Source organism: Manacus candei, unplaced genomic scaffold, assembly GCF_025592945.1.
Source record: "Manacus candei isolate 608988 ecotype Guabito, Panama unplaced genomic scaffold, ASM2559294v1 h1tg000067l, whole genome shotgun sequence".
Taxonomy (NCBI): Eukaryota; Metazoa; Chordata; class Aves; order Passeriformes; family Pipridae; genus Manacus; species Manacus candei.
Genome location: NW_026138115.1, coordinates 7,838,801 through 7,866,055, shown reverse-complemented (window position 1 = coordinate 7,866,055; position 27,255 = coordinate 7,838,801). Strand labels below are relative to the sequence as shown.

Genomic DNA, 27,255 nt, shown 5'->3' with positions numbered 1-27,255 from the left:
TGGCAAACATTTTTAAATAACATCTTTAATTAAAGTTTTTGCAAAGGCAAAATATTAAACTTAAAATAGGTCTTAGTACATCAAAATACTAAGTTCTCTAATCGTATTCCAAGCATGGCCTTTGAAACATAATATCCTGTATATCACAGAGGAGCAACCTTGATCTGCAATTGTACAGAATGAATTTTACAAACATAATAAATATATTTACCCCCTTACACATAACAGTATATGTACAACAGCAGTTGACAATAGTAGCTCAGAACAGCAAAAAAGGATAGTCCCCCTCTCCATAATCTACCGGTACCCTATGCACTCTGGAACATGTCTCATTGGATGACTGTACATACAGCTAACCCAAGGTAGTTCTTCCTGTTTAAAAAAGCTCCTTTTGTTTCACAACGTCTAATCCACCAAATAATAATTAAAAAACACACTGCATGAACTGCCTGAAAAAAGTAGACAACATGGAAACCAATGTACTGGTTTTTACATATTTCCCAACCAATCACAGCAATGGGAAAAACGAGACTTTAAATGCCAGACACCAATACAGAACAATATGCAAGTTTCTTCATCTTGTATAGTCACTGATCTCAAAGTCTGAGAAGAACTCTAATCTCAGTCGGGGGGGTGTGGGTGGGGTGGGATGGCACACAGTAAACTCCACAATGCTGTGTAAGGCAGCCCAGTATCAATCCAGTGTGTGTTACCGTAAAACCATTGTTCACTTCCTGGACATCTTATTGCATTCTAGTAGGAAGCTTTTGCATTGGGGGAAATTTTGAGGGGCTTTATTGTTTTTAAAGGAGCTTTTACAAATTGAAGAGACTGAATCAATATGAACTTTAGTTAACAAGGTCTCTGACTCCTTCACTGAAATTAAGAAACTTTACTCTGGTAGTGTTATGTGGTGACATAATTACTGCTAACTGTCAAGTGGTGGAATTATTTTCACAGACTCAATGAAGTTTACTTTAACACTCCTAATTGTGCAGCAGAGAGATAAGAAAACATTTATAAAAAAATCTGTTACGTGACACAACATGTTTTTTGCTCTCTTCTAGAAAATGTGCTTCAGAATCACATATCATTCTTGGAAATAAATTCGGACCACAATTATCACTTTAAACAGTGTTTTGGAAACTTAATAATGTTCAAATGCAACTTGTGAGTACAATGCAGGAAACAAGGAGTATGAAGCCTCAAAGAAATCTTGTCGCTATCCAGCAACTGAGGGGGAATAAAAACATATTTTATTTAAATAGTCCAATATAAAGTTCCTTATGTGACTAAATTCTCTATTATCTTCTTAAAAGAAAACATATTTCAATTTGTCTTCCACTTAGATGTTTTTAAATAATTGCACACACTAAAACCCAACAGAACTAGAGCAAAAGAGTTGCTTTTTTGATTGAAGCACTGCAGGAAATTTACTCTCAGGAATCAAAAAAAGTATTGTCATACTGGCAAAACAGGTATTCTGCAAACTGAAAAGGCACAAGACTCAATTTTGCCCAGTTGCTCTACAAGTTTCCACCAGCCATCATGGTTATAATTATGAAATTATCTTTCCCCATTTTTTTCTATCATAAAAAGGTGCTCCATTATCTGTGCAAATTTTAACATAAGCCCTCTTGAAACCATTAATTGTTTCCATTAATACTGAACTATTTAAATTGAAAAAAACCCAACAACAACAACAAAAAAAGCTATTTCTAAAAGGGGGAAAAATTCATTTAATAACTATGAACATGAGAATCCCTTGCCCTCTGAAAGGAATGGTCTCTTTTGAACCTAATGAAATGGTCTGTTCAGTTATATTGTTAAAACCATGATTAAAAGTTCAAGTACAATAATAAAATTAAGCAAACTACATTCTTACAGCAAGCTGCTACAATAAAATGAAATTAAACATGCTTTTTGATTTAAAAAAGGAACACTTGATGTAGCGATAAGAGCACAGATTGGTATGTGCATGGTCTGACTGGCTTTCCCAAAACTTCACAGATATTTGTATTTGAAGACAAAACTTATCTGAAAAGCATACCATACAATTAGCTTGCAAGAGACTGTGCAAGTTCAGAAAGCTTCTAACATCCTTCAGAACAGACTAAGCTTAATTACCTTTAAAGTTCAGCTACCCCTTAAAAATAAATAGAAAGGCGATGCAGTTTCTAGCATATGTATGTGGGTAAAAAATATAATTAAAACTTATGAAAACAAAGTGTTGTACAATTGATCTGGGTTCCAGTAGTACAAAAAGGAATCTATAACTAAAAGGATATTTTTTCCTTTGATTGATTTGGCTGTGCAGCATTATGGGAATTTTTCTGAAGTCCGCTACTTAAGACTTACTGGTAACAGACATGGAAAAGGTGAGAGAAGGAATTAGTTGGTATATTATTGATTTCCTTGCAGTTGTACATAGAAGTGTCAACAGTGGTAAAAAAAATAAAATATCTGCTTTGTTCAGAAGGAAGCAAACACTGATCAGTTTGAGATACCTTGAAGCCTCAAGCTAAAAATGCACTCTAAATGATGATTCCACTAATAAAGAATTAATTAGAAGAATCATCAATTAACTTGTCATAAAGCTTATGAACGTAGATGACTTTCTAACAACCACATGGCTCTAGACATAGCCTACAGGCAGTTTCAGTCTGTATCAATGAGAACACAGGTGTACAAAATCACAGCAAAAGAACCTCTTTACAATTTGTTGTGATTTTTCTATGTACTATTGAGACTACAAATGCACTTGGAGGCAAATAAATAAGAGTGAATAAAAGTTACATACTGCTAAAATATGCTTGTGACTTCATTAAATGATTCAGAAGTTTCATTCTCAAGCAAAAATCAGAATTCATGTCTGCTTCTCAAAGTCTTCCCTAATTTACTGAAAATTATCTTTGCTATGTTCTTTTTTCATAATCTTTCCAAGCACCCAATGAAACACAAAACTGTTTTTGAAATGGTGAGTTTCTGAAGTATAATGCCCATTCCCTCTCCTTTTTCAAAAGTAACTGCATTTGCAAAAGCAGGGTTTGCAAGAATGACCTATGCACAAAGACAAGTTGTTCACCTTCTGAGGAGAGGAAGGGAAGGAGGGGAGGAACAACTTCATTGCTTTTCACAAATTAAAAAAAAACCAAACAACCAAAAAACCAACGAAACCAAAACAACCAAACAAACAATAATAAAAAAGGCAAGTGAAAAAGTGACTACACAAGGTTTAGTGCTTGATTTTCTGTTACCAAGACAGTCTAGAGATACTCTAACAAAATTTGTGTTCTCAAAGCTGTGCAGCTCTCTTCATGAAATTACATGCCATCTGGAAACTTTAGAGAGATTAACTGCGGCAGGTAACTTTTGGCTATACTTTTTAGTAAAGCAGATCCTTGATTAAGAGTTGCAGCCAGGAAGTTAGAATTTTTATACAATTTTCTATATCAAAAATTTAGTCATTCCTGTGATCTGTTGAATTATTTGTGGATGTGTGGACTACACACATAGTAAGAAGATAAAGGAATGGATCTATTATGGCATTACCTACACTTGATTCAAAAGGTCTCCAAACCCTTTCTAAGAAAAAAATAATTAAAAAAAAGAATCAATGGAAATTGTGTTATTTGTTTCAGTTCAGTGATGCTGAACCACCACCAAACAGCAAGAACATCATTAACAAGTTAAGCAATCTTTCATCAGGGAGGACCTACAGGTGCCTAGAAATTGAAAAATGAAGCCCTAAAAATCTATCGCATGAAATTAAAATAATTTTGAAATATAAGTGATCATTTTACCATTTTGTAACTGCTAGGAACAACAGCCTGTTTATGGGGAACTGCATTGAAAACAACAAATAGATATAATAATTAATGAGCATATCAGAATTAAAAATATTTTCCTTATACAAGTTATTTAAAATTTAACACCTTAAGTCTTACCCTTCTGTACAAAGCTTGCACGCAGTTTAAGTAACATTCTGACCATCCTCACTACCAAAAGGAAGTGTTCAAAGCAAAGATTTGTACACACAATAAGCATTTTCAGATTAATAATCTATTAAAGGGAATAGTTCCTTCAATCAGTGGAAGAAGTATTTTAAAATCTGAAATCAAGGGGGAGGGGGACAAAGCCTTACATGCTAAATACCAGCTGTAGGTACCTGTATGTAGAATTGATAATTAAGGTATTCCTAACACACAAAACCAGCTCCCAGACAATGCTATAGCTGCTACAGTCCATGGCTTGCTCATCTGAAGTAGTGTCTTTGTTGCCACATTTTACCTTTGTTCCAATACTTTTGTTTATTTCTGATGTGCAGATACACATTTTGATTGGAGTACACATCCAAGTCTCAGCCTTTCCTGCTTTTGATTTTTTTCCTTTTACAAGGGAGTTCGTTTGTTTTGTTTTGTCTTTTAAAACTTCACCATTCTGCATCCCCAATGGCTTTGGAAAATACATAATCTCTTCCATTAAGATTCATGATGCCATCTTTGAGATGAAATTTCCATTTGTTTTTACTTCTGTGAATCTAAAAACAGATGGAAAAAGTTGAACTATTACTCTGCATCAGAAATGGGTAATAATGTATAATTATAAGGGCGAGAAAAGATGGAATAACTATTATACATACATTACTAGTTACTGTAAATATGTTGAAAATCAATTGTGCAATTAGGCATGAAAAACAAAACCTAATTATGCATACATCAGTGTTTTCTGGTTTTGTTTTTTTAATCAGTGGCAGTAACTGTCACAAAACCATGCAAGCACAGAGACACTTCAAAATCCAAAGCATAAAGCACATTTTTACAGGTTGCTGGAAAAGAAGAATGAAGATATATCCACCTCTGATGCTTTAATTTGATTATCTTTGATTACAACAGCCATGAAACTCTACTTGAAAGCTAGAAATCCTTATTTCAACCACTGTAACAAAAAGACCAATGTTTTAAAACAGCCCTGAAAGGCTAAAACACTAAGTTTCATTATTTGTACCTCTTATCTAACTTCTGTTCTGCATGAAAACTAGTTTAGGTTATGTATATATAGATAGCAGGCCTACTTAAACATTCCACTTCTAATCTGAAGCGTTTGACTCTGGATTTCTGAAAGTTAAGTTTTGGTTAAAAGGTAAGTGGATCATTTACAAGGCTTTTAGTCTGAAAATCTCTATGGTACAAAACAAGGTGAGGGTCCCTTCCCCCACGTAACAAATGATAGGCCAAGAGAAAATGGCCTCAAGTTGCTTCAGGGAAGGTCTAGATTGGATATTAGGAAAAACTCCACAAAAACCATTGTCAAACATTGGAACATGGAACATTGCCCCAGGAAATGGTTAAGTCACCATTCCTGGAGGGATTTAAAAGACATGTAAATATGGCACTTACATGCTTCAGTGGTGGACTCGGCAGTGCTGGGTTAACAGTTGGACTTTATGACCTTAGAGGTCTTTTCCAACCTAAGCAATTCTATGATTCTATACATAGTAGTGTTATATTGTAAAATCACTCTTTAACAGCGAGTCTGTTCCATGATTTACATTCCAATTCTCATTGTAAAGAATCAATGAGAAAAGTAGTATCTCCAGTATTGGGAATGAGGCCTGAAGCTTCAGCTTTAAGCTATAGTCTTTCCAGTTAAAATATTGGCCCCTTTAAGGCTTTGTTTAAAACAAGTTTGTAAGATTAAGCTGGGAGATTACTTCAACTAATTGCAACAGCCCAAGAAATACTAGGACAGAAAAAAAAATTAAAAAACCTCATTCCAATGTTTACCAACCCCTCCTGTGAAGAAATTCCTCCTGATGTCCAACCTATAGGTTTAATTTAAAACTAAAGGAAGTTGAACAAAATTCAGTCTAAAGTTCAAGGAGTAAACTTTTGGGAAAAAAAAAATTAAAAAACCCCAACAAAACAAAAAAACCATCACATACTGTAAGAGTAGAACAGACAAATACTTGTCATCTACCAAAAATGTCATCAGAAAGAGCAAAAGATCACCAGTACAATTAAGTAGCAGTACAAGATACTCAAAGAACTTTAACAAAGCTGAAATGCTGTCCAAAAGAGGAAAGATTACAATAAACTTTCACAGACAAAACAAAAACGTAATAAAGCCTGTCTAGAAAAAGTTAAGAAAATTTTACAAAAGGTATAAAACCAGAAAATCCTTCTGCAATTTTCATTAAGCATAAGAAGTCTCCCCATCTACTCTTAGCATTGTAGGAACAGTAAAGTAGTACCAGCACAGATATGACCATATCACTCAATTAATTATTAGTAATACTGCTTGGTCTGTTCTCACTTTAAGCTAAAAAAAGTAAAAAAAGAAGTCAGTGGCAAAAGTCAGCAAATAAATGAACAAGGAAAGGTCTGGCTTATATATGCTATTTGCTCTACCGAATGGCATTCAACAAAAAACCCTCATCAGAAGCATTTTAGATGCCATGAGGTAAGAAGGAAGATCCTCAGATGGATAAATAACTGAATAAAAATGAGAAAACGAGGGTAAGAACACTGTTTTTACAGTGAAATGAGATCATTTCAGCAAAAGTTTGTGCTGGCTGGAGTCTGCAGTTTAAGAATTCACTAAGCATCTGGAAAATGACAAAACGTCATTGATGATACAAAAGAACAGTTACTGAAGAGCTGCAGAACAATGTTACTGTCCTTACTGGTGTAATAAAACAGTGGTGGTATTCAATGTACATGAAGGCAGTAACAAGGGAAAAAACTATTTCAATTTACATGGACAATAAAAATGATGGGTTTGAGTTAACAATTAAGTCAGATATGAGATCCCAATGTTCTAAGACTTTTCCACGAGAATATCAGCTCTGTGTTCAGCAGGGCCAAAAGCATACATGAATTATTGCAGAACATTGAGACACCACTTGATAAATGGAAGGTTCACCTGTGTTATTAACAGCTCTGATCGTCCCTCAACCTTATCTACCCTTACCAAATAAGATACAGAAAAATAAAACACATCTGGAGAATGAAAGTAAGAACAATTAAATGTTTGAACACCTGTACAAATAACAAAGCAAAGTGTAGCTCTGATTTCAAAGAGATGACTGAGGAGGGTTATGATGGTCTGCAATACCATAAACAACACCAAGAAAACAAAAAGGCAACACTGTTTAGAACTAAGAGGTATTATATGAAACTAACGGGTTTAAAAACTACGTGATTCTCCACACATCACACAATGCATGTATGAAACTTCTTGTCATAAGAAAGTTTTCAAGGATTCAAACATAATCAAAATAATTTCTGACAAATAAAGGAAAAAATTCTCCGCTGGTCATTGATAAGAAGCCACTATCTCTTTCTCAAGAGACAGTTTACAGAAGGATGGTAAAATGCTCTCTACATGAGCATTGCTACCTCTCTGCCCTTATCTCATAGCTCCAGAGGCATCCACTATCAGCTGATTCAGGATGCTGGGCAGGAGGGATCTCTGCTCAGATCTGAGTTGATCCTGTGTAGTTTAGAGACAAACAAATCAATGATTGCTTGATAAGAGATGAAGTCCTTTCAGAGCATGTAGCACTGGAGGTTAATGATGGACACTATCCCCTACTGAGTTTCCCATTCTTTTAAGAGGGTGAGGATTTCAGAGTAGTTCCTGTCACTCAGCTTCAGCAGCTCCCAACAAGCTTTCCTGACTGCTATTCTGAGATCCCTCACTATCCTTACGAACTGCCTCAAACCAAACAGTTTTGGATTACGGTCTGGAGGAGACAGATGGCTGGGATGTAGATACTGATACCACTTTTCTGTGTCTTCAATTCTCAGTTGAATCTGATGGTAAATCTAAGCAGAATTTGGGCATAACTGAAGATTTTCTAACACAGTCATTCTTTAAAACATAGGAGTTTTTATTCAACAAGCTTACGGGTTTTTTTCTGCTTTAAAAAGGATCCTTATTTATCATAGTCCCATTAATCTAGCATAGGAAAAGAAAGAAAATCCACACTGAATAATCTTTCTGCATATTACCTCAGTCAAAAGGTGTCTGATATCCTCTAGACACACTTTAAAAAATTCCAGGCAGAGATGAATCCTTGTATATTCCAGGGAAAACATGCAAGAATTTACTAATTCCAGAGGAGGCAAGACAGTTCGGCAGAATTCAAAGCAAAACAAGCACAAACATTCTGTATTGCCATTTTGTATAGCACAATGCATAACACAGAAAGAACATTCTCCTCTGGTAACTACTCTATCATCCAGAAGAGGCATTTTTGGTAATCAAGGAACAGTTTTCCAGAAGTCTAAATCCTAATGCTACTTTTTCTATTCGTAGCCACAATAAATGGACAAAGTTATAACAGTTCATCTCTCTCCTGAGCCCAGAGGCCTTTCCTTTTCATTAAAGGGCACAAAAAGACATGATGAAGAAAAATAAAATGCAGCCAAATTTTTCCAAGCTTTACTCATTACCAAGTTTAGTACAAACATGCCACATAAACTTGTTTTAAAAACAGTAATTCTTTCCAATCATATTATAATCTTTACAGATCTACCTGTACTTAACAGTCACAAAGATACTACTTAAAAAATTATTACTTGATAGGAAGAACAGAGAAAGTAGAACTCTTGGATTCTGTTTTGTAAAGATTACCTTATCATACTGGCACACAACAACATTTTCTGTATCAAACAGTTCTTGTCCGTCCTCATCACTCACATCATCTTCACTGTTCAGAGGCTCCTGAAACAAACACATGCAAAAAGTTAGGATGTTCAGCAAGATTAGAGCTCCTACTTTGATTACAGAGCTATTAGATGATTACTTACATGAGGCTACAGTCATGTCTATGAACTACAGGACCCAATATGCATCTGAGGTTGGGAATATTAGGCTTTCTAGTAGAGTGCTGAGGTACATACATTTCCTTCCTACCCTTATTCCTAAGAAGATTACCAGTTTTAGTCTGAGCACTGCAGCCTTCTGTCACAATAATTCTTGCTCCTGATGTTTGCAAAATTTCTTCACAAAAGTATGCAGATTTTTATTTTCCTAAAGCATCTAAGCAGTGGAAAGGTGATGTTAGTCACATCACTCCCTACATGCCCTTAAAAATAAAAACTCCATGGCTTATTCACATTTGTGTACCACAAATGAAATTGATGTACCACAAATGAAAACAGACTTCAACATACACAGGAAATTTTTACAAGGGGGGGAATGCTTTAATATGATCTTGCATAGACACACAGAAAAATAACTTCTCCATACCTTCTAGAATGTATTTTCATGTCCTTAAAAATTAATTTTATTTTTTTCTTTCTGCTAACACACTGTTCCAGCAGAAATTTAAAAAGATTTTTTCATCCCATGTCAATAACAAATGCTTCAAAAGCTAAAACAACCTCTACTAAATGCAGAGCAATAAGTCTGCTGTACAATCCTCATCTTCCCCACCTACTCCCAAGTACATAAGCTAAACAGAGCAGATGCTAGTGAGAGAAAGTGTACCAGAGGTCCTAATTCCTTTCAAAGTAATGCTATGCTTAACTGACTTCAAAAGCTTTAAGTAACCAGTCCACACAAAGTAGCTGCTGATGAGCAAAGGAAGCAAAAATAACAGATCTCTGGTACGCTGATAATGAAGTCTTGGCATATAAAAAAAACTTCCTCAAGAATGCTAGCATTAAGTGTTAAAGAACACCTATTATTTAAGCATGATGACCTCTAAGGCAACTTTTAAAACATTCAAACTGACATCAATGCTGATCAATATAATGGAAAAGCGATGTGAACCCAACAGTGTTAAGACACCACTGTAAATATACTACAGAAAACCTGATTTAACTCCTCGATAAATTTACAAGTTTGACCTGAGTATCCTGCATGGGTTATTGTGAAATACTGCTCATATTGGCATTTTAAATGGAATCTAAAAATCATTGGAAAAGTTGTAGAAAACTCTGGAAGAAATCTGACAGTTCAAAATGCATTTTAGAGACAGATGTAGGGAGTGCCAAGCTTCCCATCAGAGATTAAATATCAGTACTTTTAACTTACTAGTACCTACCTGCCCCCTACCCCTTTTTTTAAGATTTCTTATTCTTGTGGAGCTTTTTGGTGCAACACACTTTTTAAGAACAACAACTGGCTGAAGTCCATAACCAAGCAAATTCGAAGCAAATTAAGCATATATTAAGAATGCAACAATTCATTCCTTTTCCTATCTACTGATTTTATTAAATCAAGGTCAGATGTGTTTCTAGTAGGTGCTTTATAATCAAATTTGAGTTGTCAAGCTTGTTCTAGTGTAACAGAATGCAATGGAATAGCCAGTGAGATGCAGGTCAGACCATATTTGTTGGTCCCCTCAGTGAACTAAATACATGCTCTCTTTTTTGTTAATCTTCTTAACACCTTGCTTTTTTATGCACTCAGTCTCAAGTGGAGTTGACTATTTCTGTTTGCTCATGCAGGTTTCATACTTCCATGACTGACCTCTCCATGAAATGAAAAAATATTACTGATAAAGTTTTTAAAATGCCATCCATGACGGTTCACAGTCCCCTCTGCCTTCCTCAGCTGCATTTCAAGGTGCTTTACTAATACACACCACTGCCCCAACTTCAACATAGGAAATAATGAACCTTAAGTACAAGGATAAAAGTTATATTCTCAAAAGTATTGAAATATAGTATTATTTGAAACATTTTTCTTTAAAATGTTGACAAAAAAATTTAAATGAAACAACTGTGTTCCAGTCTTCTGAAATAACAGTTTACCTCTTCAACTTGGCCATCTTCACCTCCATCTTTTTCTTTGTCTTCCTCTTCATCATCATCATAGTCTTCTTCCTCATCTTCTTCTTCTTCAGATGATGTGTCCCCTGCTCCATCAACTTGGAGAACAAGTGGTGCTTGTGGTTGTGCCTGTTGTTGCTGTGGTTGCTGCTGACCAGCTGCAGGTATCTGTGCTTGAGCTGGTGTAGGAGCAGCCACTGTTGTAGGTATGACTTGTGTTTTATTTCCTGTAAACAGGATCTGCTGAGGCTGAATAATCACTCCTGTCTGCTGGGAAATCCCTCCAGGGAGAGGAGCCAAAACCTGATGGAATATCATAGCAAGTACTGTGGCTGCTAACATGACAGACAACCACATCACTTACTCAAACAATCAAGGCATATCAATTTGACTTGCACTAATTAGAAAAAAGTTACAAATATTCCACCTATATCAGATACATAGTTTAAATTATAATCACATACCCTTCTTCACTAGTAGGTGTTCATTTCCTAAATTTTGCACTGATAAATTTGAGAAAACCTACTGTCTATCCATTGTAAAACACTAGCACTACTACCACAGATTTCCAAGCACAGCAGAGAAACATCTTTATTCAGGTGAAATATCATTTTAAAAAACATTCTTTATAAAAAAAAAATTTAACTTTAAATTCCCTACAAATTGTTATTCATGCTGAAACTGCAGAACTGTGACACTATGCTAAATTCAATACTTTTACAGTCTGGACACACAGTTGTCCTTGTAATTGAACAAAAGCCCTTGTAAAACACACTGTATTCACTACTAAAATAACCAAGGGGCATGAAGGTGTGAATTTAGGTATTTTCTTCTGTGTGCTATGGGACTTGAAATAATTTTAACCAATAATCACATTTTAACATATAGTACGTAGACTAGGATTATGCACACAATATATTATTGTCATCAGAAGATGCCCAAGAGAAATTTTAAACTGCAGCCAGTCAGGCAAGAATAAAAGTGACATTGAAAACAACATTTCAAAATGAGTTAGTTAAAAACAACCAAACACAACTCCACACCACACTTTTATTTTTTTTAGATATACCATTTCTGACTGTGTTCTATTTCAATTTGGTCATAAAAATGCAAGCCTTTTTAGTAATTACTACTATGGTTTTTTTCTTTCAACTGTACCTATTCAAAAATTTTCCTTTACCTGCTGAATAACAGGTGCTTGTACTCCCCCAGGTTGCATTTGTGGTATGACCTGCTGCTGTAGAACAACTGGCTGCTGTGGTTGAATTATATACTGAGCTCCATTTGCAGTTCTAACTACTTGGAGGATCTGACCTGTAGAAAAATATCAAATTAATCAAATGTACAAGTTCACTTTTTAAATGATCTTTGTCTAGAAGCTTGTTTCCTGGAAGAATACCAATGACAATTAAAAGAGAGAAACATTAAAATGCTTTGTTTTCATCAGTGAAAAGATACTATGCTATAGTAACTGCCGGAAACAAAGAATAGGGTTGTTTACCATCTAAATATGATCATGAGGTATGCAATCCAAAAATGCATTTACTTTTGCAAGGCACAGCCTAATCCTTTAACATAGCATTTTTAAAGCTCCCACCTGTATACATACCTCATGTTTCAAAAGACAGATTTTACAGCTAGAAAGACAAATCAAACAAAAATAGGAATACACAGGTATTCACAATGTAAAAATTCTATCCACTGCTAACACCAAGATATTTCCAGGGTCCTGTAAGATGATGTCCTTTCCTCAGAATTTTTTCCTTCCAATTACATTTCAAAAAATTACTCTGTGTATAACTTTCTTTGCAGTATTAATGTGCAGTTGTTTTTTGGAAAAAAAAAAATAATCTATCCTTACATTTCTTGTCCACTTCTCCTTTCTGTTCCCATAATACCTGTACTTGATTTCCTTTCATTATCCTTTAGCTTTATTACCCTTCATCACTTCACAAAATACGTCCAAGACATACACACCTTTGAGAATAGCCTGCAATTCTGAAAAGCAAAAGCTAAGATACATTCCAACATTAGTTTTTCACATTTCTAATGAGAAAGGTGGAATAAGAAAGGAAATTAAATTACATAATCTTGAACATTATACATTTTCCTCAGAGACAGATTTCCTGTTCTCCCTCCAGAGCAAAATGTCAAACCCCATTTACTGAAATAGTTAAGTATATCTGAAAGATGGGACTACCACTACTATAAGGGCGGATTCCTCGATTCTGCTTTTTAAACAGTAAATAACAGAAAGTAAATCCCAGATTTTCTCCCTCCCAAGCACTCTCTAAACTATTGTCTGTTCTCAATCTTACCTGAATTTGTAAGTATCTGCTGAACTGGAGTAACACCAGCAGGGAGAGCCAACGTAGCTGCAGTAGCTGCAGCACTCTGAAATACCAGAAAAGCTTTTTAACCACAAACATTATTGCCAATGTTTCATCTCACAACCTACTGCCTGTACCTTTTTATTGCTGTTTACAATCTTTGCCTGCCAGTTTCTGGCATACATTATACTAATTATAAAAATTATTTTCCTTCTTTGTTAATAGGAGGAAGGTTAAAAAAAAAAAATCACTAACCCTAACTCCATGTGGTTTCTTGTTTTATCTGCGAGCCCAGCAGATTTTTTTCTTCTCCTCTGCCTTCTCTGCTAATCTACTAATACACTACAACACTGCATGGCTCATGTGGCAATTTTAGTTACACTTTTTCAGCGCAGCCAAGGGTATGGGCCTAAAAATCTGGAGAAACGTAAGATACTGAAGCAATGATTACGTTCGCCTGTCACATTTTCACAGGGAGTAGTAATCAGGTTACTTTTCTTCATTCTGTAAGTGATTTGCACTTCAAGTCCACATAACACAGCTCCTTTGAGTGAATACACGCATGCTGTGTATTGACTGTTCACAGAATGACTAATTTTTCTCTCAAGACAGCTGATTCGAAGAGAAAGTGAAAGACTTTCAATGGGTCATGATTTGAACCTGCAAGGATACTGAATTCCAACACAATTATGGGAGCTCCAAATACAACAATCTGCTTTAAGTCCTTAACTCGCAGAGGGCAATGGACTTCTCCAGAGGCCTCTCCATTTCAAGGGTCTAACTTCAGCTGCCTGTGGAAAAGCCTCCTTCTATAAGAGAACCATGGCTGATTACTCTTTGCTACTGAAAGGATTTAAACTGTATTACTAGGCAGAGTGCATACTTCCTGTTTATGAGAAACAGGATCTTCCCATACTGGCTGGTCAATATAGTAGTTACAACTGCCAAAATTAGAGATTACCAAGCAAAACTGAAGTGTGCTTCTATGCATCCTCCATCCCAGACAAAGATGGATAAATAAACTCTCATTATTCTCTGCCTTCCAAGATACTCACAGTCTGTCAGATCCACTCTTTTATATCAACTTAAGTGTTTCTAATAAACACAAATAATATTTCCAAATTTATTGTGACCATTTGCTGAACAGGAGTCCCCTGTGGTCTACAATTCATCCACATTTTGACAGCAGCAGAGTTTAAAAAGTTTGGCATACTTATTTTTGCAATACCCCTCAACAAGATCCAAAAAAAAGTATTTTACTGTTGGACTTAAAAAGTTACAAATCCCATTGTAATGGCTGTAAAACAGAAAAGAAAAACATGAATGTTTATGTGCTCTCAGCCTCTAGGTACATCAGGCTATTCAAGTAACAAAGTTCAGGTTCTTTTCTGTAGCAAGATCAGCAGATAACGAAGAAGTGAATGCTAAGCAAGCCGTTGCACTTGAAAATTTATTGCATCATGAAATTTTGTTTCATGGGCTTCCAGTACAGAACTGGTAAGAATGGAATGAATTCTAATCTTAACACACATATTTAACTTATATTAGCTGTTCTTCTTATGGTTTTGCAAACAATTTATTTTTCTTTTAATTAAGCCAGGGAATTTAAAGCAAGAGAAGATAATTAAAATTAACCTCTAGAGACATAAACTGCAAGAAAAGGGTAAATGACCAGACTCAGCTTTATATACTGTCACAAAATTAGTGAATCAAATTAATATGACCAGCAAAGATCTATGTGAAATGCTAAATCATATCTCACTTGAGATAAATTTAAGTTTCAGAGTAGTCAATGGTTTTCCCTGCATCTAGCACATACAGTATGCTTGCATCAGTTAGTGATGGTGTGTTGTTATAAGAGCATATCATCACGTATACCAACATACTCCAATTTCTGATTTAAAAAAAAAAGTTTTGGTTAAAGCACAGGATCAAGGTAAGTCCTAGATTTGTTATCAGAACTGACATCATGGACTACTACTGATCCCAGACTGTAAGTGCAGCCACAAAACTCAAAGATGGCAGATAGCTTTGGCAGTGTGTCTTAAATTACTTTTAAGCATCTGATGACCAATACCAGATTCATGTTTATTATTTACTCAAAAAAACTTACAAAATGACAGTGTATGCCTGTATAAACTTCTGCTTTTCTTACCATGCCTGATGCATTCATGTGTGGTATCAGCTTGGAATCTGGCACAATAACCTGCTGCTGAGGTGCTGGAAACAAAAAACAGTGTTTAATGAAAAATACAGTGTATGCCCAAAATAACATCCAAGCCAGAGTAACTTATAAAGAACATCACCCAAACATCCATCACAAAAACAACTACTAAGCAACCTCTGATCTTATTTTTACTCTCGAGACAATATACAACAGCAGGTCTGAGAAGTGATATGACTAGTTTGCCTTTACAGATCTTATTTCAAGGGCTTCAGTTACCTACTCTGAATCTAAGTAAAGTAAGATTTAAAATGTATTCCTGAAATTAAAGGTATTAGTGAAATGTTGATAAACTTGATGATGTCCAATAGCACAGTTCTTCAAAAACATCAACTCAAAATAGTTAACTCTTAAAACAGACTTAAGCGAGGACTGTTGTAAGATGAAGAGTATCAGGATGCTGCAGCTAGCTTGAGTTACAAGCAGTTAGCATAGCTGTTAGCTCATGATTTTCACTGTCTTCGTGTAGCAGAAGCAGATGAAATGCAATCAACTACCTGTCCCACACAACAAAGCAGTTTTAGTGTGCTAAGGGAAACAGACAGCTAAACTATATAAACAATCTGTTGATCATCCAGAAAAACAAGTGCCTAAGCCTATGGAACAAGCAGGCAGCTGCTGCTATTAGCTGTGACAGTAAAGTAAAAAACAGCACCGTAATTTGACAAGCTCTTCTCCATCCAAACCCCTAACAAAGGACACTTAAGAATACTAGGGGTAACAGAGTTTCTGGAAAAGATTCTGGGGTGGAAAGCCCTGCAACCCTACACCAAGATCTGAGGGCATCTCTCCAAGTTTCAGGGAACCCAAGGAGGGCAAAAGAGCTTAATGAAATCTCATGAATCTGTGCCAGGACCACACAAAGGACAGCAGGAATCACCATATTGATCATTCTGATCTCTCCCTGTGACTGCACCAGGTCATGAGAGGAACTACCATTTCCACCATGGAACAGGGAAGTCAAGTAATTCATAAAACTGCATGTCTGTGATTAAAGTGCTCTGATATCCTAATTTAATTTCATTTAGCCTCCACACTGTCACTTCTTTGTAAGCCACAACGTTTGGCAACAATAAATTGGCTTTAAGTGTGTTACTATAGGTAGGATCTTACTGTAGCCTTAGAAAAACCCCAAGAGCACGGGGGACTCCTGGTCAGTGGAGGGAACCTAGGTTGGCAAAGTCGCAGCTCCTCCGCGAAGGGGCCACCAGAGGGAGCGGTGAGGAGCTGCCTCAGGCTCTGCCACTGTCCTCCCTCGGCAGAGACTCCCGGAGCCCTTGGAACCGCAGGTATTTATTTAGGGGCCTTAATCTCAAAATTAATTTTATCCCAACATTAAAAACTGATTCATGTGTAGCCAAAACACAAAGTACTATAAGAAGAAAACAAGATATCAACCCCTTTTCCCCCAAAAAACCAAAGAAGTGCCCAAAACCAACCACAAAAAAACCCCACACCACGGTAAAAAAATGCCACAAAAACCAGTTCTAGTCACATTAGTTGTATTCTGTGCTGAATATATGGTGGTTGGGTTTTGGCTGGATTTTGGAGGGGCAGGGTGGAAAATAAACCCATATCTATCTTTTGTGCTATGACAACATAGGTTCTCCGATCCATGAAATCTGACAAAAAGACTGAAGTCTGACTACCACAGATAAATATTTTATGCCATAAACTTAATGCACTGAAAAACTCAATCGAGCCTTTCATAGGTGGCAGATTTGTTTACTCAGCATATATACAGTTAAATCCAGTAATATTTCTTATATTTCAAATAAAATTATGATTGCTGAAAAAAATTTCCTTAAATTATTAATGAGGAATACACAGGCCAGTAATTACAAGAAACAATATTTATTGTTATGGCTACCTAAAATACACCTTGAACACCCACATCTACACAACATGCAATCTTCTAAGACCACAAAAATACCTATATATATATATATATATATATATACACTCAAGACTATTATACAAGCATTTTTCATGTCCTAGTATTGAGTTATGCTTGACAATGGTTTTTTTGAAATAATTTGCTCCTAATGACTTTTTTACCTCATGACTAAACTGCCAACTGCACAAGTATATTGGCTTGAACTTAGAGCTGATAATGGAATTTTCAAAGTCATGTGTTCTCAAAATATGTTATGTTGTAGGAGACCAAGAAAATTCAGCTTTTCCAAAATCTTTTAAAGAATATTACTTAAAACAAATACCAAAATACTTTTTACCAAGACAGTTCTCTTGACCCATTAAATAGAGGCAAATAGAAAGACTAAAAGGTTTCCATCCTGTCCTAGATTTAGAATATGTTAAGGAGTTGGACTAACTTCAGAGTCTTTTGCCAGAGAGTTTAGAGATTAAGTCTGACCTTGCTGAGATGCTGGAATAAGGACCTGTTGTGGCTGAGATTGCTGCTGCACAGTTTGCTGTGGCTGAGGTTGTGTGTGATGGTGGTGGTGATGATGCTGCTGTTGCTGCTGCTGCTGTTGCTGCTGTTGCACCTGCAATAAAAGCTGCTGCTCTTCTGAATGGAAGCCATCTACAGCCTTGGACTGCATCAGCTTGTTCTCCCACAGCTAGTTTGGAAAAGGAAAGAGAACTATCTGTGTACAATTTTTACTCAATGGGATTTGTAACAACATAATGACAGTAATCCAAAATTGATTTTGTTTTCACTGTTTATTTTGTGCAGTCTACTTAGTTCAAAAAGCCTTTAGGCAAATATAGACTGGAGAGGTAACTCCACAGAGGTAATGTTTTAAGAAAAGGAGTTAAATATCTCCTGTCAGTCCAACCTCAAGCTTTTATATTCTTTATTTTTTCCATGTGTGGAAGATTCATAACAACTCTAATAGAAGCACGAATAGAGATAAACTGGTAACTTTAAATAAGCCTTCAAGTTTTCCACTTCCCTACATTCTTTCTTACCTCTATAATCACAAAAATAATTCCTTTATTACAGCTTTCCTCAAGACATTTCTTCTTGGAACTCCTCAATAAAAGCTGTTTAAAAACTACTGCCTTGTAACACATTTCAACAGAAACTACCAGCATACCTAAGATACTGCCTCTCTACAAGCATTTACACAGTTTCTACCACAGTATCAAATTCGGCTTCTCCAGCCCTACAGTTCTTTATGTCAGCTGATGTGTCTCCAAAGGACAGTCACAGATGCAAAAAAGCAGTTCTTGCAAAAAGACAGCAATGCAAGTATTTCTAATACATCAGAGTCAAAAAGACTACAGGTACCTAGGACTCATGACTTAAGTCTGCTGAGGGCTCCCTTCCCCTTCAATACTTCATTTGCCTTCTTGTCTCTTTCCTCAGTCTTTTCTGACATCATTTGCTGAACACAGCTGTGTCACAAAAACCAAAGTGCTTTCTTTATAGTGCTCACTGCACTTCCACCAAGACAGGTCATGGTCTCATGGGAAAGAAGTCTTTACCTGTTTCTGTCTAGTCAAATTCAAAATTTGTTTCCTTTTCCATCCATTTTTTAATATTTCAAAAATATTGTGAGTGTGGGACACTACACTCTCTGAAGAAGCTGAGATAAACAGGACCTACTTTCCCAGTTTCCTTTTGCTTTATTTCTTTTGGTTGGTTGGTTTTGTTTTGGCTTTCCCCCTGTCTTTTCTCTTCCCCTTCGAATGGCTTCTTTAACTCAGAAGGAATTTGGAGAAAGTCACAGAAGACCCATTAGCTCAGGTTTAATATCCTGCCTTTATTTTGGACTCTTAAAAACAGCTCAACCTCACTCTGTGTAAAAATTCTGAATCCAAGAGCTTGACAAAAGTGTGATGAATACAATGTGATTTATTATGTACCACCTGCCAAAAGACAAGATTTCTGCAAACCACAAACCATACATGCAAAAATCTGACAACGCATCCAACAATGCAACTCTTCTTCTTCAGAAAGACAAAAACATCAAGCAGAGCAGACCTTTTTTTTTTTTACTGCAGAGAAACATTAAGAGCTGTCTGTCTCTAAAATAAACATCTTCCCCTTTTTTAAAGATACAATGTTTTGGGGACCAAAATAATACTGAATTCAGATGCCTGCTGTTGTCAGATTAGGGAAAGTAAACAAGGTGATCATACCTCTCTATATGGCAGTGTAATTCAAATGATAAGGGACTACAGATATGCAGATTAATACAATGCTTAACTAACTAAAAACTAGTATTTCTACTGTGTACAACAGTAACCAGATTTGGAAACTAACTGCTGTATTAGTCTATTTAAAAGAACTTTAAAGTTGCAACTTACAGTTTTGAGTTCCATAAGAACCTGTTCATCCACTCCTTCATCCAGAAAAACTTCTCTGACATCATTGATGACATCTTCAATAACAGACCTGTACAATTTAGGCTTTAAAAAAAACAATAACTAGTCAGCACTGTTTTGAAAGAAATTTATGACTTTGAAATAAGATTTCCTCACATAAAAAAATTCTGAAAACTGCATTACAGAATATACTGCATCTTTTCAAGTGACTAAAATATCCAAAGAGGTATAAATAAACAAGAACAGCTCAAACAAGGTGAAAATGGAAGGGACTACTCATGACCTCTTGTGATATAACTACAGCACAAGTGTTATCAAGCCATGAGGAATATAATTCAAAACAGAGAAGATTGTTTTACATTCAGTCAATTTGTTTTCTGCTTGAAAATGTAGATACTGAATATGCAAAAATACTTGCATGTGTGCAAAATACATCAAAGAACATTAAGAGTTCAAAAACATATTAAGACAAATACAGACAAAAAACTTGTTAGTGCTTGCTAGTTTAACAGGTATCAAATATGGCTCAGAATGATTTTGAGCTGAAAACCACTGAAGGCCCAAAAAACTGGAAGCATTCACGTGCATATTCTGTTCTTCCTTACACATCTGTTTACAAAAACTCTTGCAGACAGGATATTAGGCTAGACAGATTTCTGTTTTCAATCAGTAGTTATGCTTTTATATTACAAGGTTTTCATGGGAAAGCACTACAAATACGTTATTATTCTATTACACTGATTTCATGCCTAAACTATCAAAGATAAAGTGAATTATCAGTTCACTGTAAGTTGCCAAAAGAAGTTCTGGTGCCTCCATTCCTGGATATACTCAAAAGCCACCTGGACATTGTTCTGGGCAACTGGCTCTAGGAGGCCCTGCTTGTGCAGGAAGGTTGCAAGAAGGCCTCCAAAGGTCCCTTCCAACTTCAGCCATTTTGTGAATTTTAAAATGAAGGTACCATTTAAAGCTCAAAATTTAATTCATAGGACCATACAAAAATTGTATTGTGCATGTGCTGTACCTTTTAAACAGTACAGCTAGATGTCTCTTCCTATGTAAGAACCTCAACGGGATTTTGGCTGGGTTTAAATATCTGTGCTACATAATTGCAAGGTAGCACTATGAGCTCTAAATTAGGGTTGATCAATCTGTAGCCTCTGAACCATATATATGTCACTGATAAAGGCTGCTTCTTGGGCTGGGCATACACCAATTTTAAAATGATCTGAAAGTAGCTACAACTTTCTCCTCATCCCTCACCCCCTCAACCCCATTCCCTAACTTACTTCCTTAATGATGCTTCCTTAAATCCCTAATGATGCCGCACACATCAGATACGTTGTATACATGCAAAACAATCATCCTGTACTGGTGCAGTGGGTTTGGTACCCCAAGAAAGCTGTGCCTCCAATGCACACATGGGAAATCTGCATCAAGCAGTTAGTGCAGAGGTGCTGGAACTACACAAATTTACTGCGTGCACTTGAAACATTTATTTGATGCATGTATAGCTGCTTAATGCATCCCAGAAGTGTTGAATTTGTTGCAGACACGCCCAAGATTATACTGCCTAAATTACACAATAATGCAAGGAGAATAGCAGCACATGATTTACTAGTCCACAAAAAAGCTGAATGGTCAATAAGCACAAAAAAGAAGTTGAATATCTTTGCTTTAAAATGTGTGAAAGAAATCAAAAACAAAATGAAAAAACTTTAAAGAAATGCACTGAGATTACAAGGGGATAAAAAAACATATTTGAAATCTGGAACTAAGCAGTGTGATGGCTGCTTAGTGCATTATGTCCTTACTGTTTAAAACAAACTCTTCATAGGGGCACGCTCAAGTGATTTTTCTTACAAACCATCACCCCCTCCCCCCCAAAAAACACCACAGAAAAAGAAAAAAACGCAACAAAACTCAACATACCACTCTATGCTACTGATCACTTTGAAGCTTTAAAACATGCTGCTGCAAATCAAGTAACTGAAATGCTAGAATTCATCCTTCTGTTACTTGTCACTCAAAAAAAAAATAAATTCAGGTTTCAAATAACAGTGTAAGTTTGCCATCCTTTACAATTACTTTTGTACATTTATAGCACCTATGTCCAAAACTTAATTGCTCCAAAAGAGACAAAACATGCCATCCTGTATGCTTTCTTATCCAGGCTTCAAATACTGCATTAAATGTGCTTATAGACATTGAAACAGACTTCCAAAGCCAGACTACTCTTGAGTGCTAATGTTTTAAATCTGTGTAGTGAGTAACTTAGAAATACCAAGCACCATTAACAGGATTATTTTTCCACTTAGATTTAATTCATAACAGATGCAAAAAGATGTTCTACTTAATAACATTAAGTCCTATTATTTCTATAATTAAACAAATTGCATAAAGCTTATGCGATTCAACTAGCACAGAAATACTACTTAACCTATTCCATATATTGCTCCTTATTATATTAAAAGCATCTGTTTCTTAATGCCAAAACCACACTCTGCAAATAAACATGCTTAACCTCGGGCACATGAGTTACTTTACTTAAGTCAAGAGAAATACCTGTATGCCTGAAATCACAATAAAAATTCCTGCAGGATGCAGACCACATTTTCTCCTTTAATCCTTCTCTCCTTAAATCACCTATTAGGTCCACTTTTCTAACAAAACAGATTTTACGCAAACAGGCCCTAATAATTACCACCAGTAGATACCTCCTCCTATTCTCCACAGTCAGGCATTTTTGTAAGGTTTAGTCACAAAGCCTCCTGAGTCTGTAAAGCCTCATAAGAAAGATATCAACATTCAGATACAACAAATTGACTCTACAGCCCAACAATCTGCTTGGGAATTTCTTTTATTCCCTGTGTAATAAGAGAAAAAACAAATTCAAGCAGACAGGGGTTTCTAGTGTTCGGTGTCAGCTTAGCAAGACAGCAGAGAGGCAGGTTAAGAGTACAAGTGTTCACTCTGCCATTGTTGACACAGCATCCTTCTCCACTACTTCCAGCAGCCAAAGCAAGCAGATAAACAAAACAGGACAGTCCTGCAGGGGTGCAGTGAGTCAAGAGCCATGCATGTTAACAAGCCCGCAAGCAGTTTGTACAGGCATGTACTTCTCTGCATTAGCCACACAGTGCACTGATCTAAACGTGGTTCAGAATTTTCAGATGCTGCTCTGATCACATGATACACTCATGGCTACATGATCAGAAGGAAAGGAAGGGAGAAGAAAGTATCTGCACACTTATAATGAAACAGTGTCTGATTTCATCTTTACACATTCACATAATACCCAGAAAAATCCTGTCTGGTTGAAAACATTCTCTTTTGTACACTCCAACTGAGCATCCAGTCCAGGTGGATGCAACACCTTCCACAGTGGGAGCAGTAATGCCTTAAAGAGACATCCACAGTGGAATTTTGAAGAGTATCACAGAACGCTCTTTTCCTACCTCAATAGGCATACCCAGTAAAATTACAAAACAGCCTTAAGCTCCAGTCTTTAAACGGAAGCACACTGTACTGTTTTAGATATACACTAAGTGTTGGCTTTAAGCATTATTTATATCATGCTCAAGCTGTTTATATAAGCCATCTAAGACTCTGGAGTTGGATGACAAAATTATTTTCATACACTGCTTACTCAAAAAATAAACATGGTAATACAATTCCTGAATAAGTCTAAAGATGGGATAGCAGGTGAGTTTTCCAATAAATTTCTGCATTCAGTCAGAGAAAGCAATGAGAACAAATGGAGACTTTAAAGATTGCTATTAAATTAATCATGTTTTCATCTGGTTTATATTAAAGTGCCTCCCTCGTAAAGAGTACATCGCTGTAAACTTCAAGCTCTTTTAAGAGCAAAATACTCAAATCACTCTTCAATAAACACTATTCCAAACACTTACTACAGATAAAAGACAACAATTAAAATTCCTGATTTATTAGATACAACCACAAACACATAGAAGAGATTTGAAATCTAGTATTTCCCCCTCTGGGAACATAAGGAAATTATTATATTTCACTTTCCTTATGCATCTTGTAAAGAGAACTCTGAGTATGGTGAGACTGCTACACATGCACACACACTCCAAACTGAGGAGCAAGCTATTTTAAGAAACACCACATGCCTTCGGGGGCTTACACTTCCTACATTCCTTCCATTTCAAGGGTACAAAAACTGCAATTCTTTGTAATTATTATCACAACACTTGGGATTTCAGCAGTTTGGTTTCCAATCACCAACATGTTATGGAGAGATATGCCACAGCATGCTTTGTGCATTTGACAGCAGTTTGCTCCTGGTTGCTTCTGCAGCTCTCTCTGAAACACTGCTAATCCTCCTACCAGCCGTGTAGTTACTGCTGTAAGCTGGCCATATGCAGCTAGAAGAGCACACTGTAAAGGTAACTTGTCACAATTACATCAAAGATGTGCACAGAAAGAAGTAACGTATATATCTACAATGCAAGCACTACAATCTGAGCTTTTTTTACGTTGTCGTGGACTTTGACAAAAAAATTTCTTTTGTCACCTGCAAAATCTGATACTGCATATAACTGTTTACATTTATACTTGTCCTTTGTTAGGGAGAACAGATTTCTAGCAATTCAAATTTGACTGGATGCTTACGCAATGCTACTGACATATTAGGCTCCAAGTCCAGCTTCCTAAAGCCACCTGGCTGCAGCATTTCAAAATGTTCCCATTCATCTTTGGCAACCCTTGGGTAAGCAGTGTGATCTTTGCTATTGAACGAGACCTGAATTTGACAAAGTTGACCAAGCACCATTGCAAGGTTTTAGTACTTAACTGAAAATTAGCCTAAAGCATACCTAATTGAAGCAGGCTCATTTTAAGCTTGGCTTTTGCTAATCCAAACACAATGTTCAAACACTGACACCTTTCAAGAGAACTTTACAGAACTTAGGACGGTACAGAAACACAGCCGAGAGAAAGTAAGTCTTTACAAGATATTTACAAGTACTCTGGAGATGATGCAACATATATATTTTTTGCTATTGAGTACTAACTTGAGCAAGAAAGAGAAGCAAACCCTCTCATTGACTACACAGAAATAGATCCCTTTCTTGCAATAAAAAAATGAAGCCAGAAGCTTATAAACAGAAGGACAAATAACAGATTCAGATCACACACATTCAGTATGCATCTTACACATCATCTGTGTAACAGCTGACTACTTTCCTAAAATTTTCTAATACAAAAGCTGACAAAATATCAAAGCAAAGATGTTTCTTTGCAGTTGCATGACCCTAACTCACAGGCAAGTCTGTAAAATTTCAGATTTGGAAAAGAAAATTAGGATGCTTTGCATTTTCTTTTGTATAATATTCTGCAGTATACCAAATATTGTAATGAAACAAAGTGTTAGTGAAAATTCTAAAACCTCTACTCTGCCTGGACTGCAATAAAATATTCGTACATCTTAGTCACCAGAAACGCACATAAATCATTGAGTAACAGGAGCCCATGATCCAAACACAAAACTAATATTAACATCACTTTTAGGATGACAGCTGTAGTCAGACCTTGGCAAAGTGCCATAAAGTAAATACTACATCTCTCCTTGATATACTGGGTAAGAACCGTTTAAACACTACTTTCCCCACGCAGCAGAAAAGCTACTTCGAAGACCTTACAGGAGCACAGGAACGTGTGCAAGCTACTGACAAAAAAAATAATCACAAAAAAAAAATCAAAAAACCCACTAAAACTCAAAAACGAACAAAGAAGAAAATGAAAAAAAAAAAAGTAAACATATTCAAATGCAGGAGGGGATGAAAACTGTCTTTGTACAATGCGTAAAAGCAAAGGAAAGCCCATTTACACCGGCTGGGATACACCCCCGCCCGCGCCGGAGCCGGCAGAAAGCACCACCGCCCCGCAGGCCGGTAACGACGGGCTGGAGCGGCGCGGAGGGAAAAGAAAGCGGTGGAAAAGGCCGTCTGGGATGCGAGGGACAAGCCGCCCGTCTCACAGCCTCCGCCGCGGACGCATGCACCTCCCAGCCCGCGCTCCGCGGCTCGCTCCCTATTTAAAGGCTGATGTGGTGTTTAAATGGAGAGGCGGTGACGTGGGGCTGGAAAGCACCTTCCCATCCTAGCAGAGTCTATATTAGAGAGCGGCAATAGCTCTATATAAACAGGGCAGCCACAGGGAGGAGGAACACAAGGAGCAGGGAGGCAGAAAGGCAGGGGGAAGCCATGATGGATCTGAGAGCCACAAACAAGGGGGCCGAGCCCGCCGCCGGGACGCCGGGTTTGTCTCCTCCAGCGCTTCGGGGCGGGGGTCGCGGCCGGGGGCGCGCCGGGGAGCGGAGCGGCGGCCGGGGGGGTCGGTGGCAGCGCAGGGCTGTGGGACTGCTTGTTGCAAAACCTCTGTGAGTACAAGTGCAGCAGCGAGCCACCCGCCAAGGTGCAGAAAGCACGAGAAGGGAACGGGGGGGGACAGGTCTGGGGCTTTTTTTTTTTTTCTCTTTTTAAAATAAATACTGCCTTGCTCGCCAAAGGGGAGTTGAGGGCTTTTCGCCCGGCTTAGCCGATCCGGCCGGGCTGGGATAAGTGCTTTTCAACCATCGTCTCCTTCGTACAAAGCAACATAAAATGGCTCCAGCGGAGCCCGGGCGGGCTTCCCCGCCACCGACACCACAAAACCGAAACCTGGCTCGGGCGCCCCTTCCCCTCGCCTTGGGGCGGGCGGCAGCGCCCGCGCTCCTCCGGCTCTCGTCCCTTCGCCGGGCGGCTCCCGCCGGCGGCGCCCCCCGCCCGCCGGCCCTTCCCTTCCTTCCCTTCCCCTGCCCGCCAGACCCCCGGCCTCCCCGCGGGGCCGTCCCCGGGCCTCCGCCCCGCGCCCCCGCTCCCACCGCCCCGCTCCCGCCGCCGCTCTCTGCCCGCCGCCGGGCGCCACAAGTTGGCTCCGCCGCGGGGGCGAGGCTGCCCCGCGCCCCCCGCCACCCCTGCCCGCCGGGGGCCGGGACCGCCCGAGGCGGGCGGCGGGAGGGGAAGGGAGCGCAGGGGAGGGGGGTGGCGGGCCCCGCAGGCCCCCTCCGCCCGCGCTGCCCCCGGGGCCCCCCTCGCCCCCCGACCCGGTCCTTACCACGGGGTTTGTGTTAGTCGAGCTCGCCATGTCCCGAGCCCCCCGGGACGCCCCCAACCGCGGGGGGGGAGTCGCCCCTAAAACAATAAACCTGCCCGGCTGCGTCCCCCCAACGCCCGCGCGTCCCGCCCCGGCTGAGGGGCGGCCCCGCGGCCTGTGCCGGGCTCGCTCGCGGCCCCGGGGCTGCAGCCGCCGCGCTGCCGCCTCGCCCCTTTATATAGCGCGAGCCGAGCGCTGCGCGAACGGCCGGCGAGCGGGGGAGCGCGCGGGGGGGGGGGGGGGGGGGGGCGCGAGGCACCGCGAGAGCTGCCGCGAGACCGCGCCGGGCCCGGCGGCGTCACGTGGGGCGCCCGCCCCCGCCGCCATGACACCTACCGAGGCGGAAGTGCCCGCAAGGGGCTCGCGCCGGCCGGGCCCTACCGAGGCGGAAGTGTCTCCCCGGAGCACCGCCCCCCGTGACGTAACGGGGTGCGCGGCGGGGGCGCTGGGGGCA

The 27,255-nt window shown here is 38.5% G+C and overlaps 1 protein-coding gene across 1 annotated transcript; it reads right to left on the bottom strand.

The window, feature by feature from the left end:
• Positions 1–27,029, bottom strand: GTF2A1 (general transcription factor IIA subunit 1). The gene is made up of 9 exons (XM_051806728.1): positions 26,763–27,029; positions 19,620–19,721; positions 17,716–17,923; positions 15,273–15,337; positions 13,106–13,181; positions 11,968–12,101; positions 10,770–11,090; positions 8,641–8,730; positions 1–4,540 (listed from the first exon to the last, which is right to left on the bottom strand). The coding sequence occupies exons 1-9, from the start codon at positions 26,790–26,792 to the stop codon at positions 4,433–4,435; spliced, it is 1,134 nt and encodes a 377-aa protein (XP_051662688.1). The 5' UTR covers positions 26,793–27,029; the 3' UTR covers positions 1–4,432.
• Positions 27,030–27,255: the final 226 nt, after the last annotated feature.

What these genes read in the sequence shown, in the direction of transcription:
- GTF2A1 (XM_051806728.1), bottom strand. Translation starts at nt 26,792, where the DNA reads ATGGCGAGCTCGACTAACACAAACCCCGTG. An exon ending in CGACTAACACAAACCCCGTG is followed by an intron (nt 19,722 to 26,762) that starts GTAAGGACCGGG and finishes TTTTTTTTAAAG; the next exon opens with CCTAAATTGTACAGGTCTGT. An exon ending in TATTCCAGCATCTCAGCAAG is followed by an intron (nt 15,338 to 17,715) that starts GTCAGACTTAAT and finishes TTTTGTTTCCAG; the next exon opens with CACCTCAGCAGCAGGTTATT.